This window comes from Topomyia yanbarensis, chromosome 1 (assembly GCF_030247195.1).
Source record: "Topomyia yanbarensis strain Yona2022 chromosome 1, ASM3024719v1, whole genome shotgun sequence".
NCBI classification, from domain to species: Eukaryota; Metazoa; Arthropoda; class Insecta; order Diptera; family Culicidae; genus Topomyia; species Topomyia yanbarensis.
Window position 1 is genome coordinate 200,538,672 of NC_080670.1, and position 26,372 is coordinate 200,565,043.

General features: G+C 42.0%; 4 protein-coding genes across 4 annotated transcripts in view; 3 read left to right on the top strand and 1 right to left on the bottom strand.

The window, feature by feature from the left end:
* Positions 1 to 6,633, top strand: part of LOC131687653 (CKLF-like MARVEL transmembrane domain-containing protein 4) — a 36,585-nt gene extending 29,952 nt beyond the window's left edge. The window contains exon 4 of the mRNA XM_058971752.1: positions 5,581 to 6,633. Coding sequence (XP_058827735.1) covers positions 5,581 to 5,661 — 81 coding nt within the window. The 3' untranslated portion in view covers positions 5,662 to 6,633. The remainder of the gene's footprint in view (positions 1 to 5,580) is intronic.
* A 231-nt stretch (positions 6,634 to 6,864) lies between these two features.
* LOC131687659 (protein MAL2-like) lies at positions 6,865 to 10,871 on the top strand. The gene is made up of 5 exons (XM_058971759.1): positions 6,865 to 6,940; positions 7,012 to 7,425; positions 9,199 to 9,363; positions 9,422 to 9,538; positions 10,312 to 10,871. The coding sequence occupies exons 2-5, from the start codon at positions 7,291 to 7,293 to the stop codon at positions 10,378 to 10,380; spliced, it is 486 nt and encodes a 161-aa protein (XP_058827742.1). The 5' UTR covers positions 6,865 to 6,940; positions 7,012 to 7,290; the 3' UTR covers positions 10,381 to 10,871.
* A 6,888-nt stretch (positions 10,872 to 17,759) lies between these two features.
* LOC131687668 (uncharacterized) lies at positions 17,760 to 19,457 on the top strand. The gene is made up of 2 exons (XM_058971768.1): positions 17,760 to 18,154; positions 18,217 to 19,457. Exons 1-2 carry the CDS (start codon positions 17,975 to 17,977, stop codon positions 18,643 to 18,645), a joined length of 609 nt encoding a protein of 202 aa, XP_058827751.1. The 5' UTR covers positions 17,760 to 17,974; the 3' UTR covers positions 18,646 to 19,457.
* Positions 19,458 to 22,808: 3,351 nt separating this feature from the next.
* LOC131676154 (craniofacial development protein 2-like) lies at positions 22,809 to 23,722 on the bottom strand. The gene is made up of 2 exons (XM_058955275.1): positions 23,178 to 23,722; positions 22,809 to 23,115 (listed from the first exon to the last, which is right to left on the bottom strand). Exons 1-2 carry the CDS (start codon positions 23,720 to 23,722, stop codon positions 22,809 to 22,811), a joined length of 852 nt encoding a protein of 283 aa, XP_058811258.1.
* Positions 23,723 to 26,372: the final 2,650 nt, after the last annotated feature.

The window sequence follows — 26,372 nt, forward strand, 5'->3', positions numbered from 1 at the left end:
CCCGCGATTTACTCGTCGTACTCATTTAAAAAATATCTATATTGTTGAGGTTATCGAGAATTTAGCGCAGCCCGAAACCGCAACCCTGGATTTTAAAATGGCGTCAGATATCGATTTTTGTCATCTTCTCGTCATCCCAATTTCTACAATACCTATATTGTCAGGGTAATAGTAATTCATACATCACGGCACTTTTACTTTTCGCAAAAATCGCAGAGCCGGTCGGTTTTGTTTGGGGAAAGTGTGCCTTCGAGTCAAAATTCGAAGGTGATCCAAGTGAGGCTTACGACCGTTTCATGTCCCTTCTGGCGTTATTCTGCGACCTTTGCTCGGGGAACGTTTGGCCATGTACATATGTCTCAGCCGCTACTGCCTCTGCCCAGAATGACTTCGGTAGCTTCGCCTCAAATAACATGGAACGGGTCAATCGTACTGGATGACGGTACGATTGACCAGTTCCACCAGTCCATTTTGTTCCGGAGTGCACTGAGTTGACATTTGATGTACGATCCCTGCCGCGATTAGACACCCTAGTAAGGCGACAGTCACGTCACCTAATCACTTGGTGATGTGACTATGGAAATGGGGCCCAAGTTTGTTCTTGTATTGCTGACCATCGTCACTTCGAATAACTTTCAACTTCAATAACTTTTTTTCGTTGTTTCTCAGCTAAAGCACAAAACTGGTAGAACACAACTAGAGCTTCTTTTTCAGATTTTTTCTTCAGGAAATAGATGCTTATTCGCCTTGTCCAGAGTCATCTACGAACGATACGTAATTACGATTTCCGCCCTAAACACTTCTTCCATCAGTCCGTATATATCTGTGTGAACAAGCTCCAAGGCTCGGTACCTAGTTTTTGGAAATCAAAAACGAGTTTGCTATAGCCCATAGCTTGCAGTTACCAATCTTTGATTCTTTACCACATGACAAATCATTCTTAGGTGTTTTAAATCCACTGTATTCTTGTGCGTACCAGATGTCCAAGCTTGCTAACACTGATCCAAGAAACACCACTTTCACAACAACACTCGGCATAACGAAAGATTCCATTGTCCAAATTGCAGGTTTCGGATGCAATCACGCCTTCAGACCACGTCGCATGATTTGGTTCAACGAGAGTAGAATGTTGGACGTTCTGGTTCCTCAGCTGGCTTAGTTCAAAAGCTAAAAATCGCAGGTCATGAAACCTAAGTTTTTGCTTTTGTTTTGTCCAATACTGTATATTCGAAACATGGAACGTGTGCGTGTGTCAATAGGCTCACTACCTTACGTACTTGCAAACCACCGAAAACACGTTGGCACAAGAATTTCACCCGTACTAACCCAACACACAAACAAGTAGAAAAATAAATTAATTTATTCCAACGCAACTCACAACCAGGCACCCATACGTCGCGTCGTCGCACCCTGCAGTGTTGAACTCAGTTTCAAACCTACCCCATTCCCATTCGCATTGCATACTCGTTCGTATATATGAGAAGTTTCAAATCACACAGCGTCATGAAGATCGTACGGTAAACTTTGTACACAGCGCGGTGCAAGTTTTACACGGTTTCACTTTGCATGTGCATGTCCGGATGATATAGCCATGATGTTGCTCGTTTAATATTCGAGCGACGATTGGTTAAAATGAACCCGCGAAACCTCTATTCGTAAATTACCCGCAGTTGATTGAGTCACTTAGGTGCGAGTGTGTGCCAACGTTACCGAAAATCCATACTGTCTACCCGCTTATTCTACTGCCTGGACAATACAGTCAACATATTGCTCGTTTGGCAAGTAAGCATCGACTGATGTGAAACGAACACGCGGGGCCTGTATAAATAACCTTCTCGTATGTGATGAAACGCTTGAAATGGCTATGAACTTCCGAACAGCTCCTTAGCCTCCCAACGAGTGAAAAAAAATCGTACGTAATTGACGAGCTTGAGGCGTATCCTATCACACCTTGGCTGCCCATAATCGTAAGTCAGTTCCATGTTCTATGGGATTCCCTGTCTACATGGGACTGACTTGCGATTCTGGGCAGTTGGGTAGTTCAGCGAACTTCAGAAATGCTCTCCGAGATTTAACTAGCTTCTATGAAGGGAAATTTTGATGGACTCTAGGAATTTCTAGAAGGTTATCGAATATATTGTGGAATCCGAAGAAGTCCCACAAACTTAAATAAAATTCTGTGAAGCTTTGAACTCAAGCACAATACTTGAAAAGGCATTACAAATCCAGGGAACTCTTACGAATAAAAAGCGGCGAAATGTGGAACTAAAATTTTCTAACCGAAACATGACTCGTATTATTTACTACAACTCTTCTGAACATACTATTGAGCTAAATCTAACGGTTATTTCTCAAAAAATGTTTAGTTCGTGGGAATCGAGTACTGATACACAACCATGCACTGCTAGGCCCCATGGAAAACTGACTCAGACATCACTTCTTTAAAAGCTTAATAACTTCTTTTAACAAAACCGGATTGACTAGCAGTCTGCGACAAAGTTGTAGATAATTAAATTATCTTTCTTTTTTTTACTTACAGTGATAATACGATGCATACAGTGCCACCTGGCGGCCAAAAGTCGAGTTAGTGGGTTTTCTCCAAGTAAATTGTCAAAAAATCTCATACAAACTTCAGGCACGTTGGTCCGGTAGCTAGACTTGTCCGATTCGCTTCAAATTTGGAACAAGTAGCCCTGGTGGGACTAGGAATCGACTCAGGGGTGGGCCGATGGGGGTCATTTTTTTCCTGTCACTCTATTGGATATGAGTCTGGATATCACGCGTTTATATCCAATTCCTTGGCCATGCTTACGGTGATACCTTAGATATAATGGAATGTAGCCAATGCTCCAAATCTCCATGAATTTCGCCAATATGTGATGGTACGATAGGTCTTTCGTATAATTCATCCATTTTCGCGAGAGAGAGAGAGAGAGAGAGAGAGAGAGAGAGAGAGAGAGAGAGAGAGAGAGAAAGAGAGAAATCGCAGATCCCTTACAGTTTGAAGCGCGAAATCCTTGAAACGACCAATGACATGATTCAATAAGTCATCTACGGTTAGACTCGATTCTGTGACTACACCGCCAATCTCCACGTCCCGTGCAGATACATATACGCACTGCATTTGCGTAAAGAGCTGACATCGAGCGAACGCGTTTGCTTGCTTCACGTTAATCAATACAACGCGACCCTTGTTTTACCTATCCTTCGCTATTTTGGTTGTAGCAGAATTCCGTTTTGTCAGGTCCCTCGTAATTTGATTTACATTGGTGTTTTTATGAGCTGGATATCTTTAAAACGGAAACGGCCGATATGGTTGTCCACGTTACTTACTTCTTTAAGACTCAAAATATTTAGTTGCTTCATTGATTGAATAATTTGAATACGTTGTATTCTGGCATCATAGCTACAGGCCGTTGTTTGAGGATGAACAGTGTTTTGGCCTAACGTGAGGAATGATGGAGTTGGGCGGGTGGAACACATATTCACCATTCGAACGCGTGGTAACAGCAAGGAATTCGTCACATTTTATGTGCGGTTAAGGTTGTTTTTTAAATGATGCGATTGTTGTGGCAGTAGAACCTAAACTTTGTTGACAGATGTGCAAAAATGGCTATTTCAGGTGTCTATCACTCAGGAATTTTTGATCCACACTTTGGAAAATGCCACCTTCTCTCTTCGCTAGCAGATGGTCAAGAGAGATGTTTTGTGCACCAGTTCAATGCGGCCAGATCAGAAAAATGTAGGTATAATTCGAACTGAGCTGGGCATATTTCACATTTGGTTCATACATAACCTACCTAGCAGACTCCGTCAGACAAAGGTTTTTATATTGTATGGAAAGCAAAACGTTACTACTTTGAATTGTAATCAAAGCCATCTGGGATTAAGGAAGTTGCTTAAGGTGACCTAAAAATATTTGAAAGTTGGCAAAAACTTTTTTGTTTCAAGAGCTGCAGATTCATCGTCTTCACCAAAAATGTGTATTTTATTGCCCTGCACAACTTTATAGAAGACCATTTTAATATAAAAAATAATCGTAAGAAGTTATGTTAGAAAAACTGTTTTAAGGGGTCTATCGCAAGTAACCCTCCATATCTTGCTACCCTTGCCATATAGCGCTTTAGTATCTTCAGCAAAGTTCTCCACAACAATATTTTCTAGAACTTTGCTAAAGCAGTAAGCTTCTAGGTAAATTATTTGAGCAAATTAATTTTTTAGCTCACTTTTAGGTGAATTAATCACTTGACTCGTCATATCAAAAGATGCGTCTATTTATATCCAGAAACATCTTTGAAGAAGTCTGATCTTCAAATCCAACGGTTCAGGAGTTATTGAATTTTGATCGTTAAAACGGCGTTGTGCGATGTAGGAATAAGAGGTTCTCGGCTCATCGGTTCTGAAAGAGCGAGAGGAAAATGAATCGATGCATGGTATAGTTCTGCTTGATATCAACACAAGCTTTGTTAAAATTAAATGAGCTGATAAGCTATTTGGAAGAATCGGTTCACTTCAACGAACTGAATGATTCGGAGCCACTCACTAAAAAGTGCTGTTTCAAACATTTCTATAATCTGCGCTGAGTGTCACGTGAGACGTCACTGTTCACAACTTTTTTCACCCGATTCCGGAGAATCTCTTCGGGTGACGTAAAGCCCTATTCTGCACGGCTTGTGACGTGAGACGACTATTCCCACCTCACACTACACGTGACTTTTCACACCCTATCCTGAAGAGTCTCTTCGAGTGACGTGAGACGCCCATTTAACGGCAATGGAAAATCCCACCTCATCCGAGATGACTCACGCGGCCTTATTCTGCGCGGTGTGTGACGTGAGATGACTAAACTCACCTCACTTTACGAAACTTTTTTCACCCCTTTTCTTAGAGTCGACTCGAGTGAGGTGAGATTCCCCATTGCGGTTAAATGGGCTTCTCACGTCACCCGAAGTGACTCTTCAGAATTGGGTGAGAAAAGTCACGTAACGTGAGGTGAGATTAGTCGTCTCACGTCACACGCCGCGCAGAACAGGGCCATCAGAATCGGTCCGGAAAAGTCACACAGAGCGATGTGAGATTACACGTCTCACGTCGTATACCGCCCAGAATATGCCCGAATGGCAATCTCATCTCACTCGAGACGACTCACAGAATCGAGTGGGAAAAGTCACATATACTAAAGAGAAAGAGATTTGTGTGCTCATGCCACACGCCGCGCAGAATAATCCGTGATAAAAAGTCAAAATAACATACGGCCCTCTTCTGTGCGGCGTATGACGTGAGACGACTAATGTCACATCGCTCTGCGTGACTTTTCTCAACCGATTCCAAGAGTTACTTCAGGTGACGTGAGACGCCCATTCAACCGCAATGGGGAAGCTCACCTCATCTGAGTCGACTCTCAGAATCGGGTGAGAAAAGTCACGTACAGTGAGGTGAGTTTAGTCGTCTCACGTCACACGCCGCGCAGAATAAGACCGATTGTACAAACAACCTTTTGCACAGCAGTGTACAAAAACTAGCTGTGACTCTCACAATAGTCGAACCTAAAAATTTAAAACTTTTCTTTACTCGTTTCAGGTCTTCGGACTGTTCAACTTCCTGGCGTACGCGATCGGCACATATTTCCTGTACGTGGAGTACAAATCCAGTGGCGTGTAACACATTATCTGCGCATCAACAAACATCACAAACATTTGTAGAAGTAAACTCTATATGCTAGCGCTGCATGGTACTCGTCAATACGGAATAAAATACGCGCTAGTGGGAAACGAAGCAAGGGAACAACGCCGACGTCTTCGGTTCCCGATTTCCAAAAGCAACATTAAACTGATCTGACGAAACTGATTTACCACCACCATCACCACTTCGACGAGGACGACGACGATTTATATCTACTACTATCTTCTACTACTTCTACTACTACCCCATCTTCGTTTAGCCCTTGACTCGATATTCAATGACGTAGTACAGATTACTTACAAACTTTACAAACTTACAATATTCAAATTGCAAATTGCCAGCTGCTTAAGTAGCTTTTTTTGTAAAGGAACAGCATTTGTAGACAAAAAAAACAATTACCTACAAACTGCATTTTACTATCTAGAGACGCACATTGTTTTGTTTGCGTTCATTTTTTTTGTTAAACTAATAGTAATATATTGTTTTTACTAGTACCTAATGAATTAAGGAAAAAGGCACAACAATCCAAGATGCAATATTGACATACGTTTACAAACAACAGAAGAAAAAAAAGAATAGAAAACCAAAACATCACAAAACTAACGGATACAACCGAAGCCATTTATTTTTTTTATTTATAACATGTTCGTTAAGTAAAACAAAAACTAAGGAAACTTTTTTCGAATGGAACTAGATAATTTAAATTGTGTAACGATAGATGAAAAAAAAAGATTGTCACATTCGTTAATTTATTATGGCTAAAAAAACGCTAACAAGAACACACATCAGTCAAGCATAAAAAGAGGGAAACGGTTCCCTTCCAGGTTCGCGTAATTCCTCGTACTAACCGATTCGATCGAAATAGATTATCAGGAAAGTTATCGAACTTATAATAGGACGCTAAGAGAAAGTAAGTTTGTTTTCGAAAGTACATAAACATATTTATAAGTTGCTGGTAGTCGTTCACTGGTCGTAGGATGTATCACTTGAATACCTGGAGGTTTTTCGAAGAATGTTCTGGAATTAATTTTGTAGATCACGATAAATTCAACAACTGTGAAAATGTCATTTTAGATATCCAAACACGAACTGTGGCATCCAATATGAATCTTCAGGAGTTTTTTAAGATCTCTTTTCCGACTGCGCATCGCCCCGAAACCGGCTAGGCAATAGTTCAGCTACACACCAACAGGTGTCGCCAGTATGGTGTTGAAATTTATTTCTCTTCCAGTCCGGCATCAGTTTCAAAATTAACTGGGTGAGTAATCAATCCACCTGTCGCGTATACACGCCACCCGAACCGTTAGTAGGATATCTTATCGATTCTAGAGTGATTACGGAGTACCTTCACCTCCACGAAGGAGAGAGAGAGAGCTCGCATTCTGGCAACACCCGAACAAAATCGAAAAGAGACCGGCCAGTATCGATCGCGCAGTTCAATCGGATGGTTCCACCCCCAAATTCGAAGAAGTTAGTTATAGCGGAATAACTCGGAATAGTTCGTTATCGAAGTGCTTACAGGATCAGCTAGTTGACTGTCGTCAAAAACCACCGGAAACCGGAACCTCATTTCGCCACGGAGTCACACTTAACTAAACCGGCACCACCATGATGCAAGGAACGGTCGTAACGGTACCAACGCCAACACCTGCTCCTAATCCCGTCGCGTCGGAATCAGCCCGGCTCCGATTCAACGTGGGATACTTCACCAGGGTGTCCGGGGTGCTGAAGCTGATTCAAATAGTAAGTAGTCTCAAAAATCATAATTATCATCCAATGAGATGAATTCCTCGCATCGCACCGAGTCATTGTCGTTGGTGAGTTTTTGGCAATTTTTTTTCTTTCTGATTCGTCTGTTTTATCAGACGAAGAAAAAATCCGAATTCGGTTGCCGCACCAACAACGCGGCCCAGTGCTCGCTGATACGCTGATAAGATTAGCTATCCGCGGTATGGTTTTTGCGGTCGGTCGGATGCGTTCGATGATACATATCAGGGAGAGAGCCGTAAATCAATACCCAGGTGGAGAACCGGCTGGTTGGCTGGTATATTTACCTTTAGCTTTGATTTTTTGACAAGGGGAATTTTGGATCGGATCGCGATGTGTGATAAGATTCCACCGTATATAGGTGAATCATTTCGAGTGCGTCCTTCAAGTGGAAGTAAGTGACTGTCATAAGAGGAAGTCATCCATTTTTATGACTGGTTGAGGAGTTATATTTGTTTTTGTCGAAATTAGTACACTCATGAAGTCTTGCCGTTTCCACATCCGATCCATTATTTAATTTGTACTGGTGCATGTTTCAATAAGGTTCTTATTGTGCATTGTTTATTAGGGCTTTAACCTCGATGGGTCATTTTGTCTTTAGGGAATAAGGTAACCTCATTTTCTGACAGTTAAAATGTACTGTTTACATGGTCTTAGAATTTTTCGCCGACGATTTGGGTCACTCCAAACACTGCTCAAGATTTGCAACTTAGTTTTACATAAACAGTTCACAATAAACATGTAAAGAAGTTTTGCGAATTCATCTTCTCAAAATCTGGCACTTTACAACAGTACCAGATAGACGCTAGTCCAAAATTTGAAACAGTACTCGTGAATACACCACCAAAACGACACGATCTCCCATAACAGAAGAAGCTGCCTTTCTCTTTCTTTTCGAGACTTGTCCTACTGGAGCTGTAGAGCTAGGGTCTCGGTAGGGCTCCCCGTCAGAATCACTCACTACAATTGCAGACGAGACGGGAAATGTCACCCACTAAAACTTTGCTTAAGGCCAATTGCAGTAGGCCATGATTCTGAATGTGATATTCATTGTACGGTTAAGATACGAGCGGGCGTAGGGACTTTGCGATCGCGTGTATCATAACAGCAGAAGATGCCTTTCGCGCATAAAATTTAAATTTGTTCAAATGTACTTAAACTTAAGTTAAAAGAAGCTATTATTTGGGTTGTGCTTTTTCTGGGTAGATAGTGAATGGAGTTCCGACTTGTTTATACATTACGTCACATTTTTCCAACTAAACCACCTGCACTTTGTACGTTGATAATGTGCACACTTATCAGTGTTATCTTATCGCAATATTAAAGATGAAAAAGCCCTGGCAAATGAGTTTTAATTTCGGTTATGTTGCATTCGCCGGTTGCAATTACACAACTTACATGATAGCGCGTTGGAATAAAACTTTACAAATATCATTATGCCAAGTTTGCTTGCAAATTTCGAATATGGGCAAGTTTTTTTTGTTACACTGAAGTTTCTTCAAAGAGAAGAGCTGTGTAATATGGTATCAATGAATCTTAAGTCTTCCATCTAACAAACCCAATCCAGTGAATTACTAATGGCGATTTCGCTTGAACCTGAAACTGAGTCAGGTTCTAACCCCAATCGCTGTCAGTTCATACATTTTGACAGCAGTTGGGGTTAGGAACTGACTCAGTTTCGCCTCAAACAAAAACCACATAATTAAATTGAGCGAACACTACTCTAACCTCACTCCCATTCCATTTCAGGTCTTCGGCATCATCTGTATGGCCTGTGCAACCCCAACAATTCCTGGCACCGGGTGGTTCATGTTTGTGGCGGTCACCTCGTTCGTCTGTACGGTACTGTGGACCTTCATGCACCTGTTCGGCATTCGGGAGGTGCTGAGTACGACATTCAAGTGGGGAGCAACGGTAAGGGTGCTATTATATTCTGTGTCAAAGTATTACTACAACTTACAATATTTTTTAGGAATTTTTCATGACCGCCTTTCTGGCTTTGCTTTACTTTATAGCGTTCATCGCACAGTTGGCGCTGTGGGCTAACATATACGATGATCCCAACAGGAGTAGAAATCTGGCCGCTGGGGTAAGTTTTAGATAGTAGTTGTTCGGTGCGGTTTTTAATGGCGGAGATTTTTCTCCGTCGTTTAATCTGTATACTAAGATTCAGCGTCGTTGCGGTTAGGTTGTAGGTAGCCTGAAGGGAACTAGTTTAAACTTTCACTTCAATGACGAACCAAAACGTCGAATGAAGACTGAAGAATAATCGCCGTTTTTCAAGTAAAATTCATACTCATATTAAGTGTTGATTTGGGAGATGTCCCGGGAAGCAAAACAGAAGCTATGGTTTGCTGACGAGAAAGCGAAAACGAACTCTTGTCTTCTGGCTAAGGTGCTAAACGCCCGGTATTATGCAATCTTAAATACCAAAAGGGAAAATTGGATTAAACCAATTTGCGCATTAAGGCCACAAAACCTAACTTAAATTAAGCGTTAACACTTAATCATCAACTCTCAACTCATTCCACAGTTAGCTTTTCTTCTTCTGTTTTTTTTCTCATTTTATTAAGATCTATCCTTTGTAACCTCTACGCTAATTCCGTTTTCGCTTCCAACTCCAACCCCGCTTTCAGTTCATACATTTTGACAACAGTTGGGGTTTTGCATTGTATTGTTTATTGGGGCTTTATCCTCGATGAAATTTGTTACGAATGTTGCAGCTACAGTGTTAGTATGATATTGAAGTTTACACATGCGTATACTGAGATGGGTTAATTTGAGAACAAGTCAGCTAGAATCTGAATAATTGGATAGGTTTTTAAAAAGCTCGAGATCGATAATTATTTTCATCTCTTTCAGTCGTTCGGAATATTCAACTTTTTGGCGTATGTGGCTGGAACTTACTTCCTGTATGTGGATTATAGATAGGATGTCAGCATTGTTACCTCAGTATCATGGTGCATTTATGATGTAGTTCCAATCGAAGACACAGAATCCGATTGCAGAGATTGAATGGATTCTCCTCTATCTTACAGGTCAGGAACGTCTTTTTTAAATTTTAAGGAATGTAATGAGTATTATCGAATATTACCGCTTATATTTAAAACGATTTGAGAGTACGAATAACATTTCAACCATTTTCGAAATATGTAGAGAATTACCATCCTTGAGAAAATTAAAGGCCCTTAAGAAGACAGCTTCAATTCCTCCAGTCGTAGAAAAATTAGTTAATAATTCTTCAAATGCACAACCCAAATAAGCGTTGAATTGCCAATGAACAGTCCATCGAAGTTAAGGCTTCCCTCGATCGAGTCATAAATCTTAAAGGGGTTTAATTATTGCAACACTGTCAACTTCAAATTAGGCAGACTGGACGAAATACTTTGAAGTCGTAGAGTAAAATGCGCGACAGTAGTGATTATTTTACTCAAACTCATGCTAAAATTTAACCGACGTATATTTGCTGAAATAAATACATGTACTAAACTGCTGCAAAACATTGGAGCGAGTAAAGACGCTTTAACCTAGGCTTATTGGCCAGGGCAAGGTGTAAATATCACTGTCCCATCCCAAAAGACCAAAGGAGTGACATTAACCTTCTTAGCCAAGTCACTCCCAACGATTTATAAATCCCCTTTAAACTGAAACGGTCGGTACGGTTGTCCTCGTTTCTTCCTCCTTTAAGATTCGAAACCATTCGTTAATTAAATTATTTATTAAATACATATTTTAATTAACATTTATAGTTCTGTTTGTTCTGTGCTTACTATCGAGACATCACTCGGTACAAGCCAGTTGTTTAGTGTTCACGCGAGACGTGTGACTTTTTGGATTTTAGTGTCTAACTAGTGCTAATTTGGGTACTAGTTTAGATACATCGTCTATAACTAGACACCCAGTTGGTGCTAGTTACTGACGAGGTGAATCCGAAACAGTAAAAGAAAAACCATACTTTACGCGAAGACTGCTAACGAAATACCGGTGATGTGTCATTGATGATGAGACCGACATTAGAGCAGATTTTAAGCAGCTTGCGGCACAGAAAAATTTCATGGGTAAGGACAACTCTGCTGTGGATGTCAGTTTTTAAGTTTCGATTCGAAGTTCCTGATTTGGCAGGCCATATGCACCTGTGCAAAGGCACTATAAAAGGGTGAAGTTTAGAAAACTGACGACTTTTTGTCGTTTTTGAGGTAGCATGATCAAAAGCCGTTGTTTTGGCCCGATTTGGCTTCATGCCACTACTCTAAAACCGCGCGGCTAATTATACATGGCATGACATACATGGTAATGATTTTAACGGAGTACTACTTTCGCCTCATCTGCTCATGGTTTTGAGTATAATTGATAACCTTTAAATATATTATACTGCCAAAAATTTATTATTTTGTAAACAGTGAACCCATTATTTAGATCAAGGGGAAACAAGACCTTTCTGTTACCACGCCGTCTATCTCAACGAAGTTAACTGGTGTGTACACTCGATATTGAAGATTGAAGTGTGCATACCGGCTTGAACATTCGTTCGAACCGGTCACAAATCTTGATAGCTCCTAGTTTACCTAGAGTTTTTCAACAGCAACAGACTTTCTCAATACTATCTATATTTTCGCTTGGTCAGTCTTTCTCAAGACTACCTTTTTCTACTCAATCAGTCTTTTTGCAGACTAAAGCATCAAACCAAAAACATAAAAAGACTATACAGTTCGGTTTCTCATCTTGCTGAAATCAGAAGCTAGAAATCGCTCCGTTGCTATAGCAGAATCAAATTGACCTGCGCGCCGCTAGGTCTATTTGCAAAAAAAAAATGATTCCTTTTACCTAAAGTGTGAAACGTGAACCAAAAATGAGTGACAATGCAAAGCAAGTTTATATCCCGTAGCGAGCAAACTGTGTTGCTGTTGACTACTCGAAATGTCCGGTAAGACCATTGATTCGTGAAGTGGACAAATGTAGAAGGTGAACATGAAGCTCAACGTAACTGATGATGTTCAACAACATTATTCAAGGCGAATTATTTGCTTCGAAGAACAACTTGAAACACGTCGTCGAATGTAATGACATTTTATACAGTATCCTAACGTATATAGATGTTGACATAATTGAAGTAAAACTACATGACTTGGCACCATGTACTATTCCCGCCGCTATCAAACAACTCATGTCAAAATACGGAGAGTTGGATAGTGTTGAAGAAGATACTTGAAGGAACTTCTTTTCAAGGACTTCGCAATGGCGTTCATGTGGTGAGAATGCGTCCGACAAAACCTATTCTCTCCTACTTGACACGTCCAAGTAAACCACCTCAAGGTGTTACATATTCTCAACGAACACTGGTCACGTATCCCGGGCAGATTTCTGCATGCCAATATTGTGATCAGCCGTTACACCACGGATAACCTTGCGCAGAGACTGCTAAGGACGATCCACCTGATATGACCAAAGCCGGTATACAGTCGTCGTATGCTAACCCAACGTCTGCGGACAAGGCAGTAACAAACACCAGCACAACAACGATCGGGCCCAGTACTACTAATCCAACTGCCATTACCAACATCGAAGTAACATCTATTACACCAAACGTCTCCAAACCAACACCACCAACAAAAAATCAAAAACTGATGAAGAAGGATTTACAACAGCGACCCATAAGTACAAGAAATAAACCGATGACCGATGATGACATGGACGTGAACGAAAACACGAGAAGACGGACTGAACGACCCCCAAGGTGCGGCAGACAACCTACCTAATGTTTCACCACCAAGAAAGACGATCTCAATACGCAGCAGCCAGCTGTGTCAACGAGACACGATGGAAAGGCACTGTGAAAATTTAAATTTATTTTTACACATTGTAAAAATAAAAAAAGACCCACGGTTCAGTTATGCTAACGCATGGAGCGGTGTCAAATAAACAAACAAAAAAACATTTTTCAAGAATAATTCAATCTGAAAAATATTTAATTCTTCCAAAATGTCTGGGTCCTCCCAGGAAGGCCGTGTGCCAAATATTAAAAATAAACGAAAAATGGCAACTTCTCCACCCGAAAATTCAATTAATTGTAGCAACTCATTCGATGTTCTATCCAAATATGAAGCTGAAGAAATTTGTAAATTTCCTCGCATTGTGCGTAATGCCAATGCGAAGAAAAAGCAATCACCTCCGCCGATTACAGTGATGATCTCCGACTTCATAGCTTTCCGAACTGAGCTTTCGACGTTCCTTCCGGACGTGAAAGCGTCTTTTCAAATTGGCCGAAGAGGAGAATGTCGAGTTACAGCGGCGGCCATAAACGTTTACTCCAGTATCTTACGAGGAAGTGATATAAATTTTATTCATATGATTTCAAGTCACATAGCCCATTCAAGTCTGTCTTGAAAGGGTTACCATAAGGTCAAAGTTTGGAAAAAATTGCGACGAAATTTCCAACGATTTGAAAAATTTACCTGGCTTTTCTTCTTTACAAGTTATTGTCATGAAGAGAAAAGCTAGCGGCACTAACACTCCCGCATGCTCCGGAATTATCCAGGAGCTTTATTTAATTCATTTTAACCGTAATTAGGGTAAAAATTTGGAAGCATTGGAAAAAGCACGTTTTATCTTCCACGTGCGAGTAAAGTGGGAACATTATAGACGACAGGGGGGCAGAATGCAAAATCTGACCCGGTATCGTAGGCTTTGGGCACGGCACAAAAAAAAGAAAAACAGCAACTAAAAATTTTACCTATTTCTTCAAGTACATTTCAAGCAAACAAGTTTAAACGTGTTGATCCGCCTCAAAATAGAATAATAACTTCTATGCCTATACTAGGATCTTCTATCTCCGTCACACCATCCTACATTGATGTGTCATCTTATGCTTCAGTGGTGGGAACACAGCCAAAATAACGGCTACCGCGCCTCCAAATTCGTTTGGACACAACGCTTCCTTTAGTCCAATGGATCTAGGTAGCGTAGCGGAAGAAAAATTGAATTTCTTGCAACAATCAATGTTACAGCTGATGATTGTAATGCTAAATTCTACCTCTACATTTGAATCCTTTCAAACTGGGCGGAGAATTTGCTAACAAAATTGCAATGAAATTAAAGTTTAACATTGACTTAAATTAATCATTTAAATTTATTAAATTGGAATGCTCGTTCATTAATAACGTGCGAAGACGATTTGTTTAACTTCTTCTATTTCCCACATAATAGGCATATAGCCGTCGTAACCGTTTTTAAAATCCAAATATGAAATTGAACTAATTTTTTTATTCATCGGTTTGATCGAATTGTTGGATTCGGCGGATTGCGTCATACCGTCTCTTAACATTATTTTTTTCATATGTCGCAATTATTAAAACGGCCAGGCCTACTATGCAGAGTTGGGTTTAAAGATGTCTGAAATAAAACGGCAATCAAATTATTCAATTAATGAATAATTTGATTAACGAATCATTTCGAACCTTAATGGAGGATGAAACGAGGACAACCGTACTCATCGTTTCCGTTCGAAGGGGATATGATAAATCGTTGGGAGTGACTTTGCTAAGAAGGTTAATGTCACTCCTTTGGTCCTTTGGGATGGGACCGAGATATTCACACCTTGCCCTGGCTAAAAAGCCTAGGATAAAGCGCCTTTACTCGCTCTAATTATTGACCAGAACCAATTGAGATTGCAAACGTTTATTGGAACAGCGTATTTGGGAATAACATGATAAGCCACATCGTGCAATCTACATTGATTCATGCATGCTGTTCAATACTGACGCCAATCACGTCCGAATAAATATCTTCATCAGGGAAAGAAAGAAATGTTTGTAAAGGGCAGGGAAGAGTTGTTAGTAAGTATGCCAATAGCGTAATAATAATTGCTCTGGGCAGCCCGCTGCCGAGAATTTGAGAAATGTATCAGTTGTCGTGTTAATACGATTGGCCAAATAATCGACTTTAAATCCGGATAGCCAGCTTTGAAGAGCATTAAGTATGTTTTAATAAAACTGTTTCGTTCACATTTCTATCAGGCGACAAATTTTTCGTAGTTCGTCGTGTCTATGCTAATTTTAAATAACTTTATTCAATTTTTTCTCGCAAATGGGTATGTAACCGTTAAGAGAAAATTGAAAGTATATTTTCCGATGTCTGACGCCATTCTGAAAACCAAAATGACAAAACCATGAGCAGGCAAAATCGGGGGCAAAACATCGAGTCTTCACTGTATTATTAAAGTTTTCACTATACCAGATGTCGCCGTTCTTGCTCATAATATGGCTTCCGGGATAGACATCCGGCATCTGTCCATCACCGCTATTCCAAAAACTCTCGTATTGTTGTGGTTATAGAGAATTCCGCTGAACCGGAAATCGCCATCTCGGTTTTTAAAATGGCGTCAGACATCGATATTTGGCGTCTACTCCTATTCCGAAAACATCCATACTGTTGAAGTGTGGGCCACAAAGAATCATCACTATGCGTATTTTCCACTTTTTCATCTTCCAAGTTCTTTATATTCAGGAGGAGTAAGATTAAATGCAGAAACCGTGTTAACTTCAAAATCCGTACAAAAAAGCAGCGTAAATGCGAAAATCGCGTAAAAATCCTTATTGTGTTTACCGTTTACCGGATCCTGGCATCCCTGAGAGTGTGGAGCGGAAGGCCGGTAGCGGCCGTCCGGCGGATATAATGACGAAGAAGAAGAAGAAGAAGGAAGCGTTGAAAAAGTTATTGAACAACAAGAACGGTGGGTGACGCCGGCCGAAAATATCACTGCTCCCACATCTTGATTCACCGAACCCTCAAGGTGGAGGAGATCATCTGTCGCAAGAAGACTCGGTCCCCCGGGTACACGGACGAGCAGATAGCGATCGTGAAATCGCAGTGCCGGTGGATGACGAAGAACTACCCGTTTTTCGTGCTGGACGACGAAAGTTACGTTCCGCTCTCGAAGACTCACATTCCCGGAAACGACAGTTATTATTCCAGCGACAAGCCAGCTACACACCCTGAAGTAAAATATAAGTTTAAGTATAAATTTGAAAAAAGGAACGCGAAAAGGAATGATTTTTTTGCTAAAAGGTAATGGGATGAAGTTTAGTCGGCTTTGAGGAATATCTCATTATTTTTGGGTGAATTTTACCTCCCTCTCTTTCGTTTTTCGATGGAGGAAATAGGATGCGCAAATTTCAGATTACCTACCGCTAGGTAATGCAAGTTTTCCGTGTAACGAACCGTACCACATAAAAAGCAGATTATAAAAAAGCCAGCGTTTCAAGCAGCAACAATTCCAAAAGCGTCTCGGACACCGACGTTGACAGCTTTGTCAAAGGAAGCTGCCGCTCGAGTTTCAATTTTATGCAAATGGATCGTAGTAGGCATCGTTTGTCATCTGCAACTTATTGTGTACATACGCATGGTATTTTGATTATGCTTCACATTGTAAATTTCCAATGGTATAATATAAGAAAATTATACTTTTATCTATTGGAATCTTTTAAGGAGTATTTCTGACCGATATTTGCAAATTTCGAAAATTTGTCGCGTGCTCTCTAAATTATATACGTTCAAAACCTAACTACTTTTCGTTACACGATGTTTGTTCAAAACCAAAAACAAAGGCATAGTCTTACGCTAAAAGCACATGTCTGTTTTGCCCACCGTTCCCCTCTTTTATTAGTTTCGCTGCGCATAAAATCACCAAATGAAAAGATCCGTTTGTCTTTGGTTCCGATCTTAAAGCTCATCATAAGCATTCGAGCATACACAAATCTGCAAATCCCCCCTTTCGCTTTTGCCAAACCAATCAACACACTCCTACAGCTACAGATACTCTATGCTTCAACACGCCAACACAACCGTACATTTTTTGGGTTTGGTCACGGAGAGGGGAACTTGTTTATACTCTAGCCACGACGCTTCCCGTCGCTGCTACACAACTTTGAACCCAACCCAACCCACTGTCATCCCACTTTCCACCCAACCGACCAGCAGCGGGTGGCAGAGACGAACAATAATAGATGTTTTCACTTCGGTATGCAATTGGTTAAAGAATTACTTTTTATCGAAAGTAAATTCCACGCATATCACTTTGAAAGGTCAATTAGTTGACATTTATGAAAGCTTACGTTGTGTAAAAAATGCGTCATCAGTTCAAATTCTCACTAAGCAAATTCTGAAACAGCGCTAAAACTAGCAGTAACCATCCTAGTAGCCATCTCTATTCTTCCGTGTCCCGCAGTCCTAAACGCGTCACACGCACACACACACCCATCGAAGGCGCAAACTTGCGCCTGTTGAACACCAAAGCTGGAAACATTGCGCTGTTGGCCTTTCGCGGGACCTGGCCTGGCTGGGATTCAATCCATTGCAAACACTTCACCCGTAAAGTATTGCGCGCCCCTTTTTCGGTTTCATTGCTGTTTCCAGTTCAGTTTACAAATAAATAGCAACAGCAACAGGAGCAACAGCAGTAAGCAACAGGGTTTTCGCGTTATTTTTTTTTGCGTGTTAGAACCAAATTTGGATCGTCCCGTCCTTGGCAATGTCGGACAAATTAAAAGAACCACCGACCAGCAGTCGTGATAGTACAATGGAAGCGAAGAATGCGGTCGAGGTTCCGCTGGCAGGTAGCGAAGGTAAAGCGGGTACACCCCGAAAGCCGTCCCAGTTTGATTGGGATGTTCTGAAGACCTGGAAGGGGGCACTGAAGCTGGCGCAGTTGGTGAGTATCTGTCTTTGATTTATTCGCGAAATTTATGATACGTTTTTATTTCATTGTTACAGGTGGCCGGCATTATCATTCTCGGATTGGAACATCCCAGACCGAAGCTTCCCACGTATTCTACGGTGGACGGTTTACTGTTCTTCATTACACTTTATGTGACCATCGCGACGCTAGTGATTCTGGTAGATGCACTGCAGAAAACACATCCGGTTCGGAATACATTTGGGCCGTATCATTGGTTCCGTGTTGAACTATATTTCACCGGACTGGTTGCGGTTGGACTGCATATCCTCGGATTCTTGGTACTGATGAGTGCCGTCAGCTACTGGTGGGTACCGGAATTGAATCTCGCCGGAAGTGTGATTGCTTTGGTGGCTAGTGCATTGTATTTCATCGACTGGTGGAGGCTGTTTAGTGGACGATCTGCTGTAGTGGCCGAAACCGGATCAGCACCAGCTGTGGAACAGCTTGTCGTTGAAACGAGATAGATTGGCGATTCTGAATTGGAATAACATATTGCAGCTGAAAGTTTTTCTCACACTAAATATCATGAAACAACAATTCGCTCTGCTGTAGATGAGTTCATAGGCGATTGCACCACACCCTTTTTCGACTATCGGTCGGCTTGTGCTCGGCATCTTGTTGAGCTGTGATAGCTGATAGAAGAGCACATGAAGATGCCGGTTTGTTTGCCCAGCACAGATCGGAAAGAGATACGGTACGGTATCAGTCATACATTATGAAATAATTTTTATTATTACACCTACACCACCGCTCAATAACTGGGGTGGTAAGTTCACGACAGCACCGAAACAACGTAATCAAACCATCACAGCGGGACTGTCAAAGACAGCAGAGCACATGAACCGATCTATTTCGCAACGGCAAGTACACGCCGAATTACTTCCCAATAAATGGAACCATATGGACCGAGATAAATATTTACACACATCTAACAACACTAACAGGCAACGGCCAACCCTTTCGCCGCCCCTCCCTCCCTGACTCGGTTGCACTCGATCATCTATGTAATAGGCGACGGGATGAAGTGCAATCCTGCGTGTTATAATAAATATGAGGAGATATCGAGTCAGCGGGTGTTCACTGTGTTTTTACCGAACCGACGTGTGCGCCTGTGGCGTATTTAACACTTCAACAGGCTGGAGAACAAAACGAAACCATAAACGAGAAATTCGCCATCCATTATATATGTGTATTGCAGCTTAAGTGTAAGTGAAAGTGTTTTGATGATCGATGTATTTTAATAAAGTAAACTTTACATATTTATGTATATCCGATAGAGGGCTTGTTTCGCTTGGAAGATAGGGTGATGGACCTTTTATCACATGTTGTATATGGTTTTCAAGACATGATATCTCAATCTGATGTTTACCCCGGGAGTTTTGGCGATATGCCCTGGTACTGGCAGTCTAAAGACAAGCTGCGCACCGTTGTCCGAGGATTGGTGCTTTTTGGTTTTCAATACATGTCTCCCTGCTTGGCAGTGCGGCTGTAACTGCAAGGGGTTTTTATTAGTTCACTGTGTTGATCAGTATTGCTGGTCCGACCGACGATGGGTACCTTGAATTGGTGGTGTGATGACGAGCAGGGGGAAGAACTAAAAGTTCCGTATCAATAATAAGATTCAAAATAATATGGCCTATTTGTTACTCTTATTTTTGTAAGACCCACCCATGCACAGTTAACATCTTGTTTTGATCAATGGGTTATGGGCCTTCCACGTTACCATAGTAACTGCACAAAACAAACACGTGTTTGGCGAAGATTATTCTCGCAATAGGAAAAATGGAAGAAGATCGAACGCAGCGTGTGTGTGACGGGACATTTTTTCGAATTGGAGATTCCGAAGGGAGAGTTTTTTCCTGGTAGTTGGATGGGACTCACCAGCTGAAAAATGGGAACCGCCTTCGACTCATTGATTTCGCCGCCTCCAAGAACATGGCCATTCGTAGCACACTCTTCCAGCACAGCCTCCCTTATCGTTTCACCTGGAGATCACAGCTACAGACCACGACCACGTCCTGATCGATGGACGGCACTTCTCCGACATTATCGACGTCAGGATCTATCGTGGCGCTAACATCGACTCTGACCACTACCTGGTGACGGTTAAATTGCGCCCAAAACTATCCGTCAATAATCATGTACGGTACCGACGGCCGCTTCGGTAGGATCTGGAGCGACTGAAGCAACCAGATGTCGCCACTGCATACGCGTAGCACCTCGAGGCAGCGTTGCCGGAGAGCTCGACTTGGCCCCTCTAGAGGACTGATGGAGAACAGTAAAAGCAGCCATCAACAACGTAGCTGAGGATATTGTCGGGTACGAGGAACGGAGACGACGTACAGAGCGGCTTTGGAGGAGAAGAATGCAGCGGAGCGGTCATGCTGCAGCATGGAACCCGAAAGAATGTGGAATGATACAAACAGAAGCGGAGACCGCAGACACGCCATTTCCGGGAGAAAAAACGCCGCCTGGAAGAAGCCGAGTGCGAGGAAATGGAACTGCTGTGCCGTTCTCAAGATACACGGAAGTTCTACCAGAAGTTCAACGCATCCCGCAACGCGTGCCGCGAGCCGAAATATGTAGGGATAAGAATGGGAGCCTGCTGATGGACAACCGTGAGGTGATCGAAAGGTAGAAGCAGCACTTCGACGAACACCTGAACGGCAAGGAGAATGTAGGTACAGATGACCAAGGGAACGGAGGATTTGACTACGTCAGTGCAGTTGAGGACGGGAATGAACCAACTCCCACGTTGAGGGACAACAGCTCAAGAACAACAAAGCATCTGGCAAAGGTGGTATCGAAGCAGAACTCATCAAGTTGGGCCCAGAAAAATTGGCCACTTGTCTGAACTGGATAGTAGTCAGGATCTGGGAAACCGAACAACTACCGGAAGAAGCGACCATTTGGAGTGTGCGAACTTCCGAGCGATCACCATTTTGAATGCCGCCTACAAAGTTCTATCTTCCGTCGTCTATCACCTAAAGTAAATCAGTTCGTGGGAAGTTATCAAGCCGGCATCATCGATGGCCGGTCGACAACGGACCAGATCTTCACCGTACGGCAAATCCTCCAGAAATGCCGTGAATACCAGGTCCCAACGCATCACCTGTTCATCGACTTCAAGGCGGCATACGACAGTATCGACCACGTAGAGCTATGGAAAATCATGGACGAAAACAGCTATCCCGGGAAGCTGACTCGACTGATCAAAGCAACGATGAACGGTGTGCAAAACCACGTAAGGATTTTAGCGTTGCGATCGACGGAGATACCTTCGAGGTAGTGGAGGATTTTGTCTACCTAGGATCCTTATTAACGGCTGGCAATAACGTGAGCCGTGAACGAAGACGCATCGTCAGTGGAAATCGGGCCTACTATGGGCTCCAGAAGAAACTGCGATCAAGAATGATTCACCCCCGCACCAAATGCACCATGTACAAAACACTTATGAGCCCGGTGGTTCTCTAAGGGGGCACGAGACTTGGACCATGCTCGAGAAGGACCTGCAAGCGCTAGGAGTTTTCGAGCGACGGGTGCTAAGGACGATCTTCGGCGGTGTGCAGGAGAACGGTGTGTGGCGGCGAAGGATGAACCACGAGCTCGCTGCACTCTATGGCGAACCCAGTATCCAAAAGGTGGCCAAAGCTGGAAGGATATGGTGGGCAGGGCATGTTGCAAGAATGCCGGACAACAATCCTGCATTCGCTAACGATCCGGTTGATACAAGAAGGCGAGGAGCGCAGAGAGCACGATGGGCGGACCAGGTGGAAAGTGATTTGGCGAGTGTTGGGCGTAACCGACGTTGGAGAGCTGCAGCTACAAATCGAGTATTGTGGAGGCAAATTGTTGATTCAGTGTTATCTTGAAATTGATGTTGAACTAAATAAATTAATGAATGGATGGGACTCTATAGCGGTGAAGAAGGAGAAACAGGCCAACCGGAAGCAAAATAAGACCAAATGCAAGTGGATCCCGATCCACAAAATTTCGGATTCCCAGTTGGAGTACATCCGTGAAAAAACTTATCCAAGGGCGATTTGGACCACACTGCAGCACGCATTTTAACGGAAAGAAGTTTCAGGTGTGTTCCTGGTAAAGCAGCTTGCTACGACGATGATCAATAGGTACTGAAAGTTCGCCAAGTTTACATTTACAGGGTCCGGCACTCAAAACGTAACCAATTTAGGCTGCGAACCATATGGCGATTTTTTTAGCTTTTAGTTATTTTCTCTCGAATGATAAAATTTAACCGAGAGAGCGAACAATTTCAAAAGTTTACACGCGAACGGGCTGAAGTAGGTTACACTTCAAGTGCTGCACCCTGTATATAATTCGAAAGAACAGCTCATGACATAAAGAAGGATAGTACGCAAATAGTTTTAATCATTGAAACGCTATTTTGAAAAGTGATAACTATCTAGAGGAAAGGTACAGACATATGGATTTTTAGCTTCTGCTCTGGGCGAGATGCCAAAGATAGTTTTTGTCACCCTTTCTAGCAAAACATTGGAATATTTTATCGCGATGCCGAGAATTCTGAGCAATTCTCAGAAGCTCAATTTTTAATTATTACCCCTAAAACCCTCGACAGATTTCCGACGGTTTCTCGGACCCGTTCCAATCACTGTTTGCTCTGGGTACGTAGCTCACCCAGATTGGTCTCGCCGGTGGCGATGAAGGCGTTCTTGATGGCGGTCCATTGATCTTCTACGCTTCCACCTTCCGGAATCTCTGCAGCATGGTTCTTCAGCTCCTCGACGAAGGACCTTCTTACCGCAGCATCTTCCAGACGACGTGTGTTAAACCGACGCCCGATCTTTTCCTCCTGTCGATGAATCCTTGCAATACGCAGCCGGATCTCGCCGATTTGGAGATAGTGGTCGGACGCTATATCGGCGCTACGCTTGTTACGCACATCAAGGAGGCTCCTTCAGATGCAGATTTGGTCGATTTGATTCTCCGTGAAGCCATCACGGGAAACCCATGTTACTTTGTGTACTGGCCGAAGGGGGGAAGAACGATCCCCCGATCAACCATGTCATTGTTGCCACAAAACTCTGCAAGCAGCTCTCCGTTTTCGCTCATTTCTCCGAGGCCATAGTCCGAGTTATCGGAGCCCACCTTCGCGTTGAAGTCGCCCATGTAGATCTTGATATCACTGTAAAAGTTCTCCTTTTCTTGCATTTCGGCAGCATCAGTTGGCGCGTAACATTGGATCATGGTAAGGTTTCGAACCCGTGTTCTGAATCTGGCAACGATTATTCTCTCATTAATAGGCTCCCACTTCATTAGCACAGGGTAGGCGTGCGCGCTGAGCAGGAAGCCAACTCCACGGTGACGAGGAGCGTGTTCACCTCGTAGACCAGAGTACAACAGAAGTTGACCCGACAGCAATCTGTGTTCTCCAAAGTTCGGCCAACGGACTTCGCTCAGTCCTAGGATCTCAAGCTTCATGCGGCATGCCTCATTGGCAAGTTGTGCCAATTTACCCTGCTGGGCTAGGGTCAATACATTCCATGTTCCAATTCGAACCATTAGCTTGAAATTTAGTTTTTTTTTTTTTAATTTTATTTTATGAAATTAGTTTTTTTTACTTTTTTATTCTCTTTGATCATCATAGATACAACACAGGAATTAACAAATAGCCACAGCAGGACACACACACACACAGAGAAAGGTGCTCAATCGTTTCGATTTGTTATCGGGAGGTATAGTTAATCGACCGCTTGCCGAAACGGTCATTGCGTGTGGTCGATTTATGGCCGCCCGGGTGGAATTCGTAGAGATGGCGATGTGGAAATGGTTGGTTTTATTGTTGAATTTGTCTTTGGATTTACCAATAATTCGAAGCGGACAAACTGTGAATGTCGCATTCACGACATCATCCAAGCCATTTGGATCCCAAAATCATGTACTCTGGATTTTGAAGATTTTGGATTACGATGTGTGACGTAGGTTAGAGAAAAGTTTGAATGGACACTCACGTGTAATACTGTCGGAGCAGAGAGTGGCATCTAACACCTCTTTCATTCCATATAGTGCATATTAGATGATTTTCTGTCATCTTCTTCCAGGAATAGTTGGAATAGATTAATAGTTGATGAACATTTACGCTGGACATTAAGTTTTGAAATTCTTCAACCTGGCGGATGCCACACAGCAGGATTAGATTGAGCAAAAAAAATAATCATTTTCTGAACTAGAGACAACAATTTTTTCCTAGAATAAGTTTCAGATTCGAACACGGTAGTAACGCTTCATCTTCGAACCTGTGCCCACAGAATTTCTTGGATGACCTATAACAGGAGATGTGCCCATCATTTCTACGGTGACTTTCGGATCGCTTAGACGCTCTTTCCACATCGTGCAGTGTAGTGGGCAAAATTTACCATTCTCCTTTCAAGATTTTCTTCGGGGCTTTTCTCCTTTTAAGAGGTTTCACCATTCAAAAGCACGAAAAGACAACAAGAAGATAAATTGAGATTTACAATACTAATTGTGAAGCACAAAAAAATTTTTTTTTCAGGTGAGTTCATAACAAGATGGCGGCTGGGCTTTGTCTTTCCGCCGGCATATTTTTGGAGGAGTTTCATGACCGGAAATCTTTTTTCCCGGTCATAGACTCTTTCCGAAAATATACGACGGTGGAAAGAAGCTGCGCAGCCGCCATTTTGTGATGAAATTACTTTAAAAAATCTAGCCTGGAGCCAAAAATTAGTTTTTTTTGTTTCTTAAGAACATTAGTAAGAGACGTACGTAAGAATTTTTCGATATATTTAAATTTTGCACGAAATGACTTTTTATTTAAAAAAAAATGACTGAAAATGTCATAAAAATTGGCACAAAATCGTTTATCAAAAAAGCTATGCAGTTATAACATAAAAATCTACGTAGGTCGCTGAAGAAAGCTACTTTGAATTTACTATAAAAATTTAAAATCGATCGAAAATGATTTCTTTGAGTTACGTTTCCGGACAACTCAAAAAAGTGGTTTCGAAAAAAAAGTGTTTAAAGTTTTCAGTACGCTCAGAGTATACTTAAGAGGCATGGCTGCAGAATTTGAAATTTAAACTTTTAGATATTGTCGCCCTTCAATTTTTGTTTTAATTCTACGGTGGTGTATTCCCTCAAAGATTTTGTGCATGAATAGCCGTTGTTCGAGTAGTAGAACGGACTGCTTTGTTGTGTACCGCATGGATACCGTGGAACAATGATAAGTGTTATTGAATTACCTTTTTCATTCCGGTCACTCCGACCCCGCAGTACTAGACCCGTGCAAAAATGGATTCCCCTGACAATGATTCCCCTCGAGGTGAAATGGATGTCGAAATAAAATCGATTCCTCGGCTGAAATTATACCCACAGTTGAAACCTTTGTGTAGTTCTTTTGGGTCAAAGATAAAAAAAACTTTAAGTCTGTTAAAACATAAGACATTTCAAAAGCTCGAACGCAACAATATTCGGCTGTGACCGAAGTATCACAAATTCATCCCGATAAGCTTAGAGTGGTGCTAAACAGTCTAAAACAGGCAAATGATATCGCTAGCTAAGCGAGTACCCCGTCTACGTACCTGCAAACCAAGTCGAGATTGAAGGCGTTGTTTCCAATTCGAGTTTGAATTGTGCGGCTCGGCTGAAGCAAGGAATTGACTGCTTTAAAGAACCCATGCTTCAGTCAGTGAAGATATTGTAGCGCAAAGGATTGCTAGTGACGGATATAGGACCTATACCAAGTCAGGCTCATTTCGGGTGAACTTCGCCAGGTCTGCTCTACTTATCTTCTCTTTGACAAGATTCGTCTGCTTGTTCACATTTTTGTACAGCGGCTCATGAACTGAACTAATTGCAGACAATTGGGATATACAATTACTGATTGAATCAATAAAGTTCGTTATGGGGAATGCGGTGGGAAGGGATGTTGAAAAGTGTTGCTACTGTGGGGAAAGTCCACATAATCTTTCAATATGTCCCGCGTACAAAAAGAGCCCGAGAAGAAACTAAAGCATTTCCTCCAGGAACTTTAAACGGTCCTTGGCAGAAATGCTAAAGAGAGCTAGGCCACCTACCATTATGAATATCTTTACTACCTTTTTTAAGAACGTGTGCGACTCCGATGATAACTAAGAGGAAGAGAAATAAAGGAAAGATGAGACATGTATCCGCTCCTAAACTTCCTCCAATATTT

Coding starts and splice junctions, on each gene's coding strand:
- LOC131687668 (XM_058971768.1), top strand. CDS start 17,975: ATGTCGGACAAATTAAAAGAACCACCGACCAGCAGTCGTGATAGTACA. Junction 18,155..18,216: donor CACTGAAGCTGGCGCAGTTG/GTGAGTATCTGT, acceptor TCATTGTTACAG/GTGGCCGGCATTATCATTCT.
- LOC131676154 (XM_058955275.1), bottom strand. CDS start 23,722: ATGGTTCGAATTGGAACATGGAATGTATTGACCCTAGCCCAGCAGGGT. Junction 23,116..23,177: donor CCCTTCGGCCAGTACACAAA/GTAACATGGGTT, acceptor CTGCATCTGAAG/GAGCCTCCTTGATGTGCGTA.
- LOC131687659 (XM_058971759.1), top strand. CDS start 7,291: ATGATGCAAGGAACGGTCGTAACGGTACCAACGCCAACACCTGCTCCT. Junction 7,426..9,198: donor TGCTGAAGCTGATTCAAATA/GTAAGTAGTCTC, acceptor ATTCCATTTCAG/GTCTTCGGCATCATCTGTAT. Junction 9,364..9,421: donor CATTCAAGTGGGGAGCAACG/GTAAGGGTGCTA, acceptor AATATTTTTTAG/GAATTTTTCATGACCGCCTT.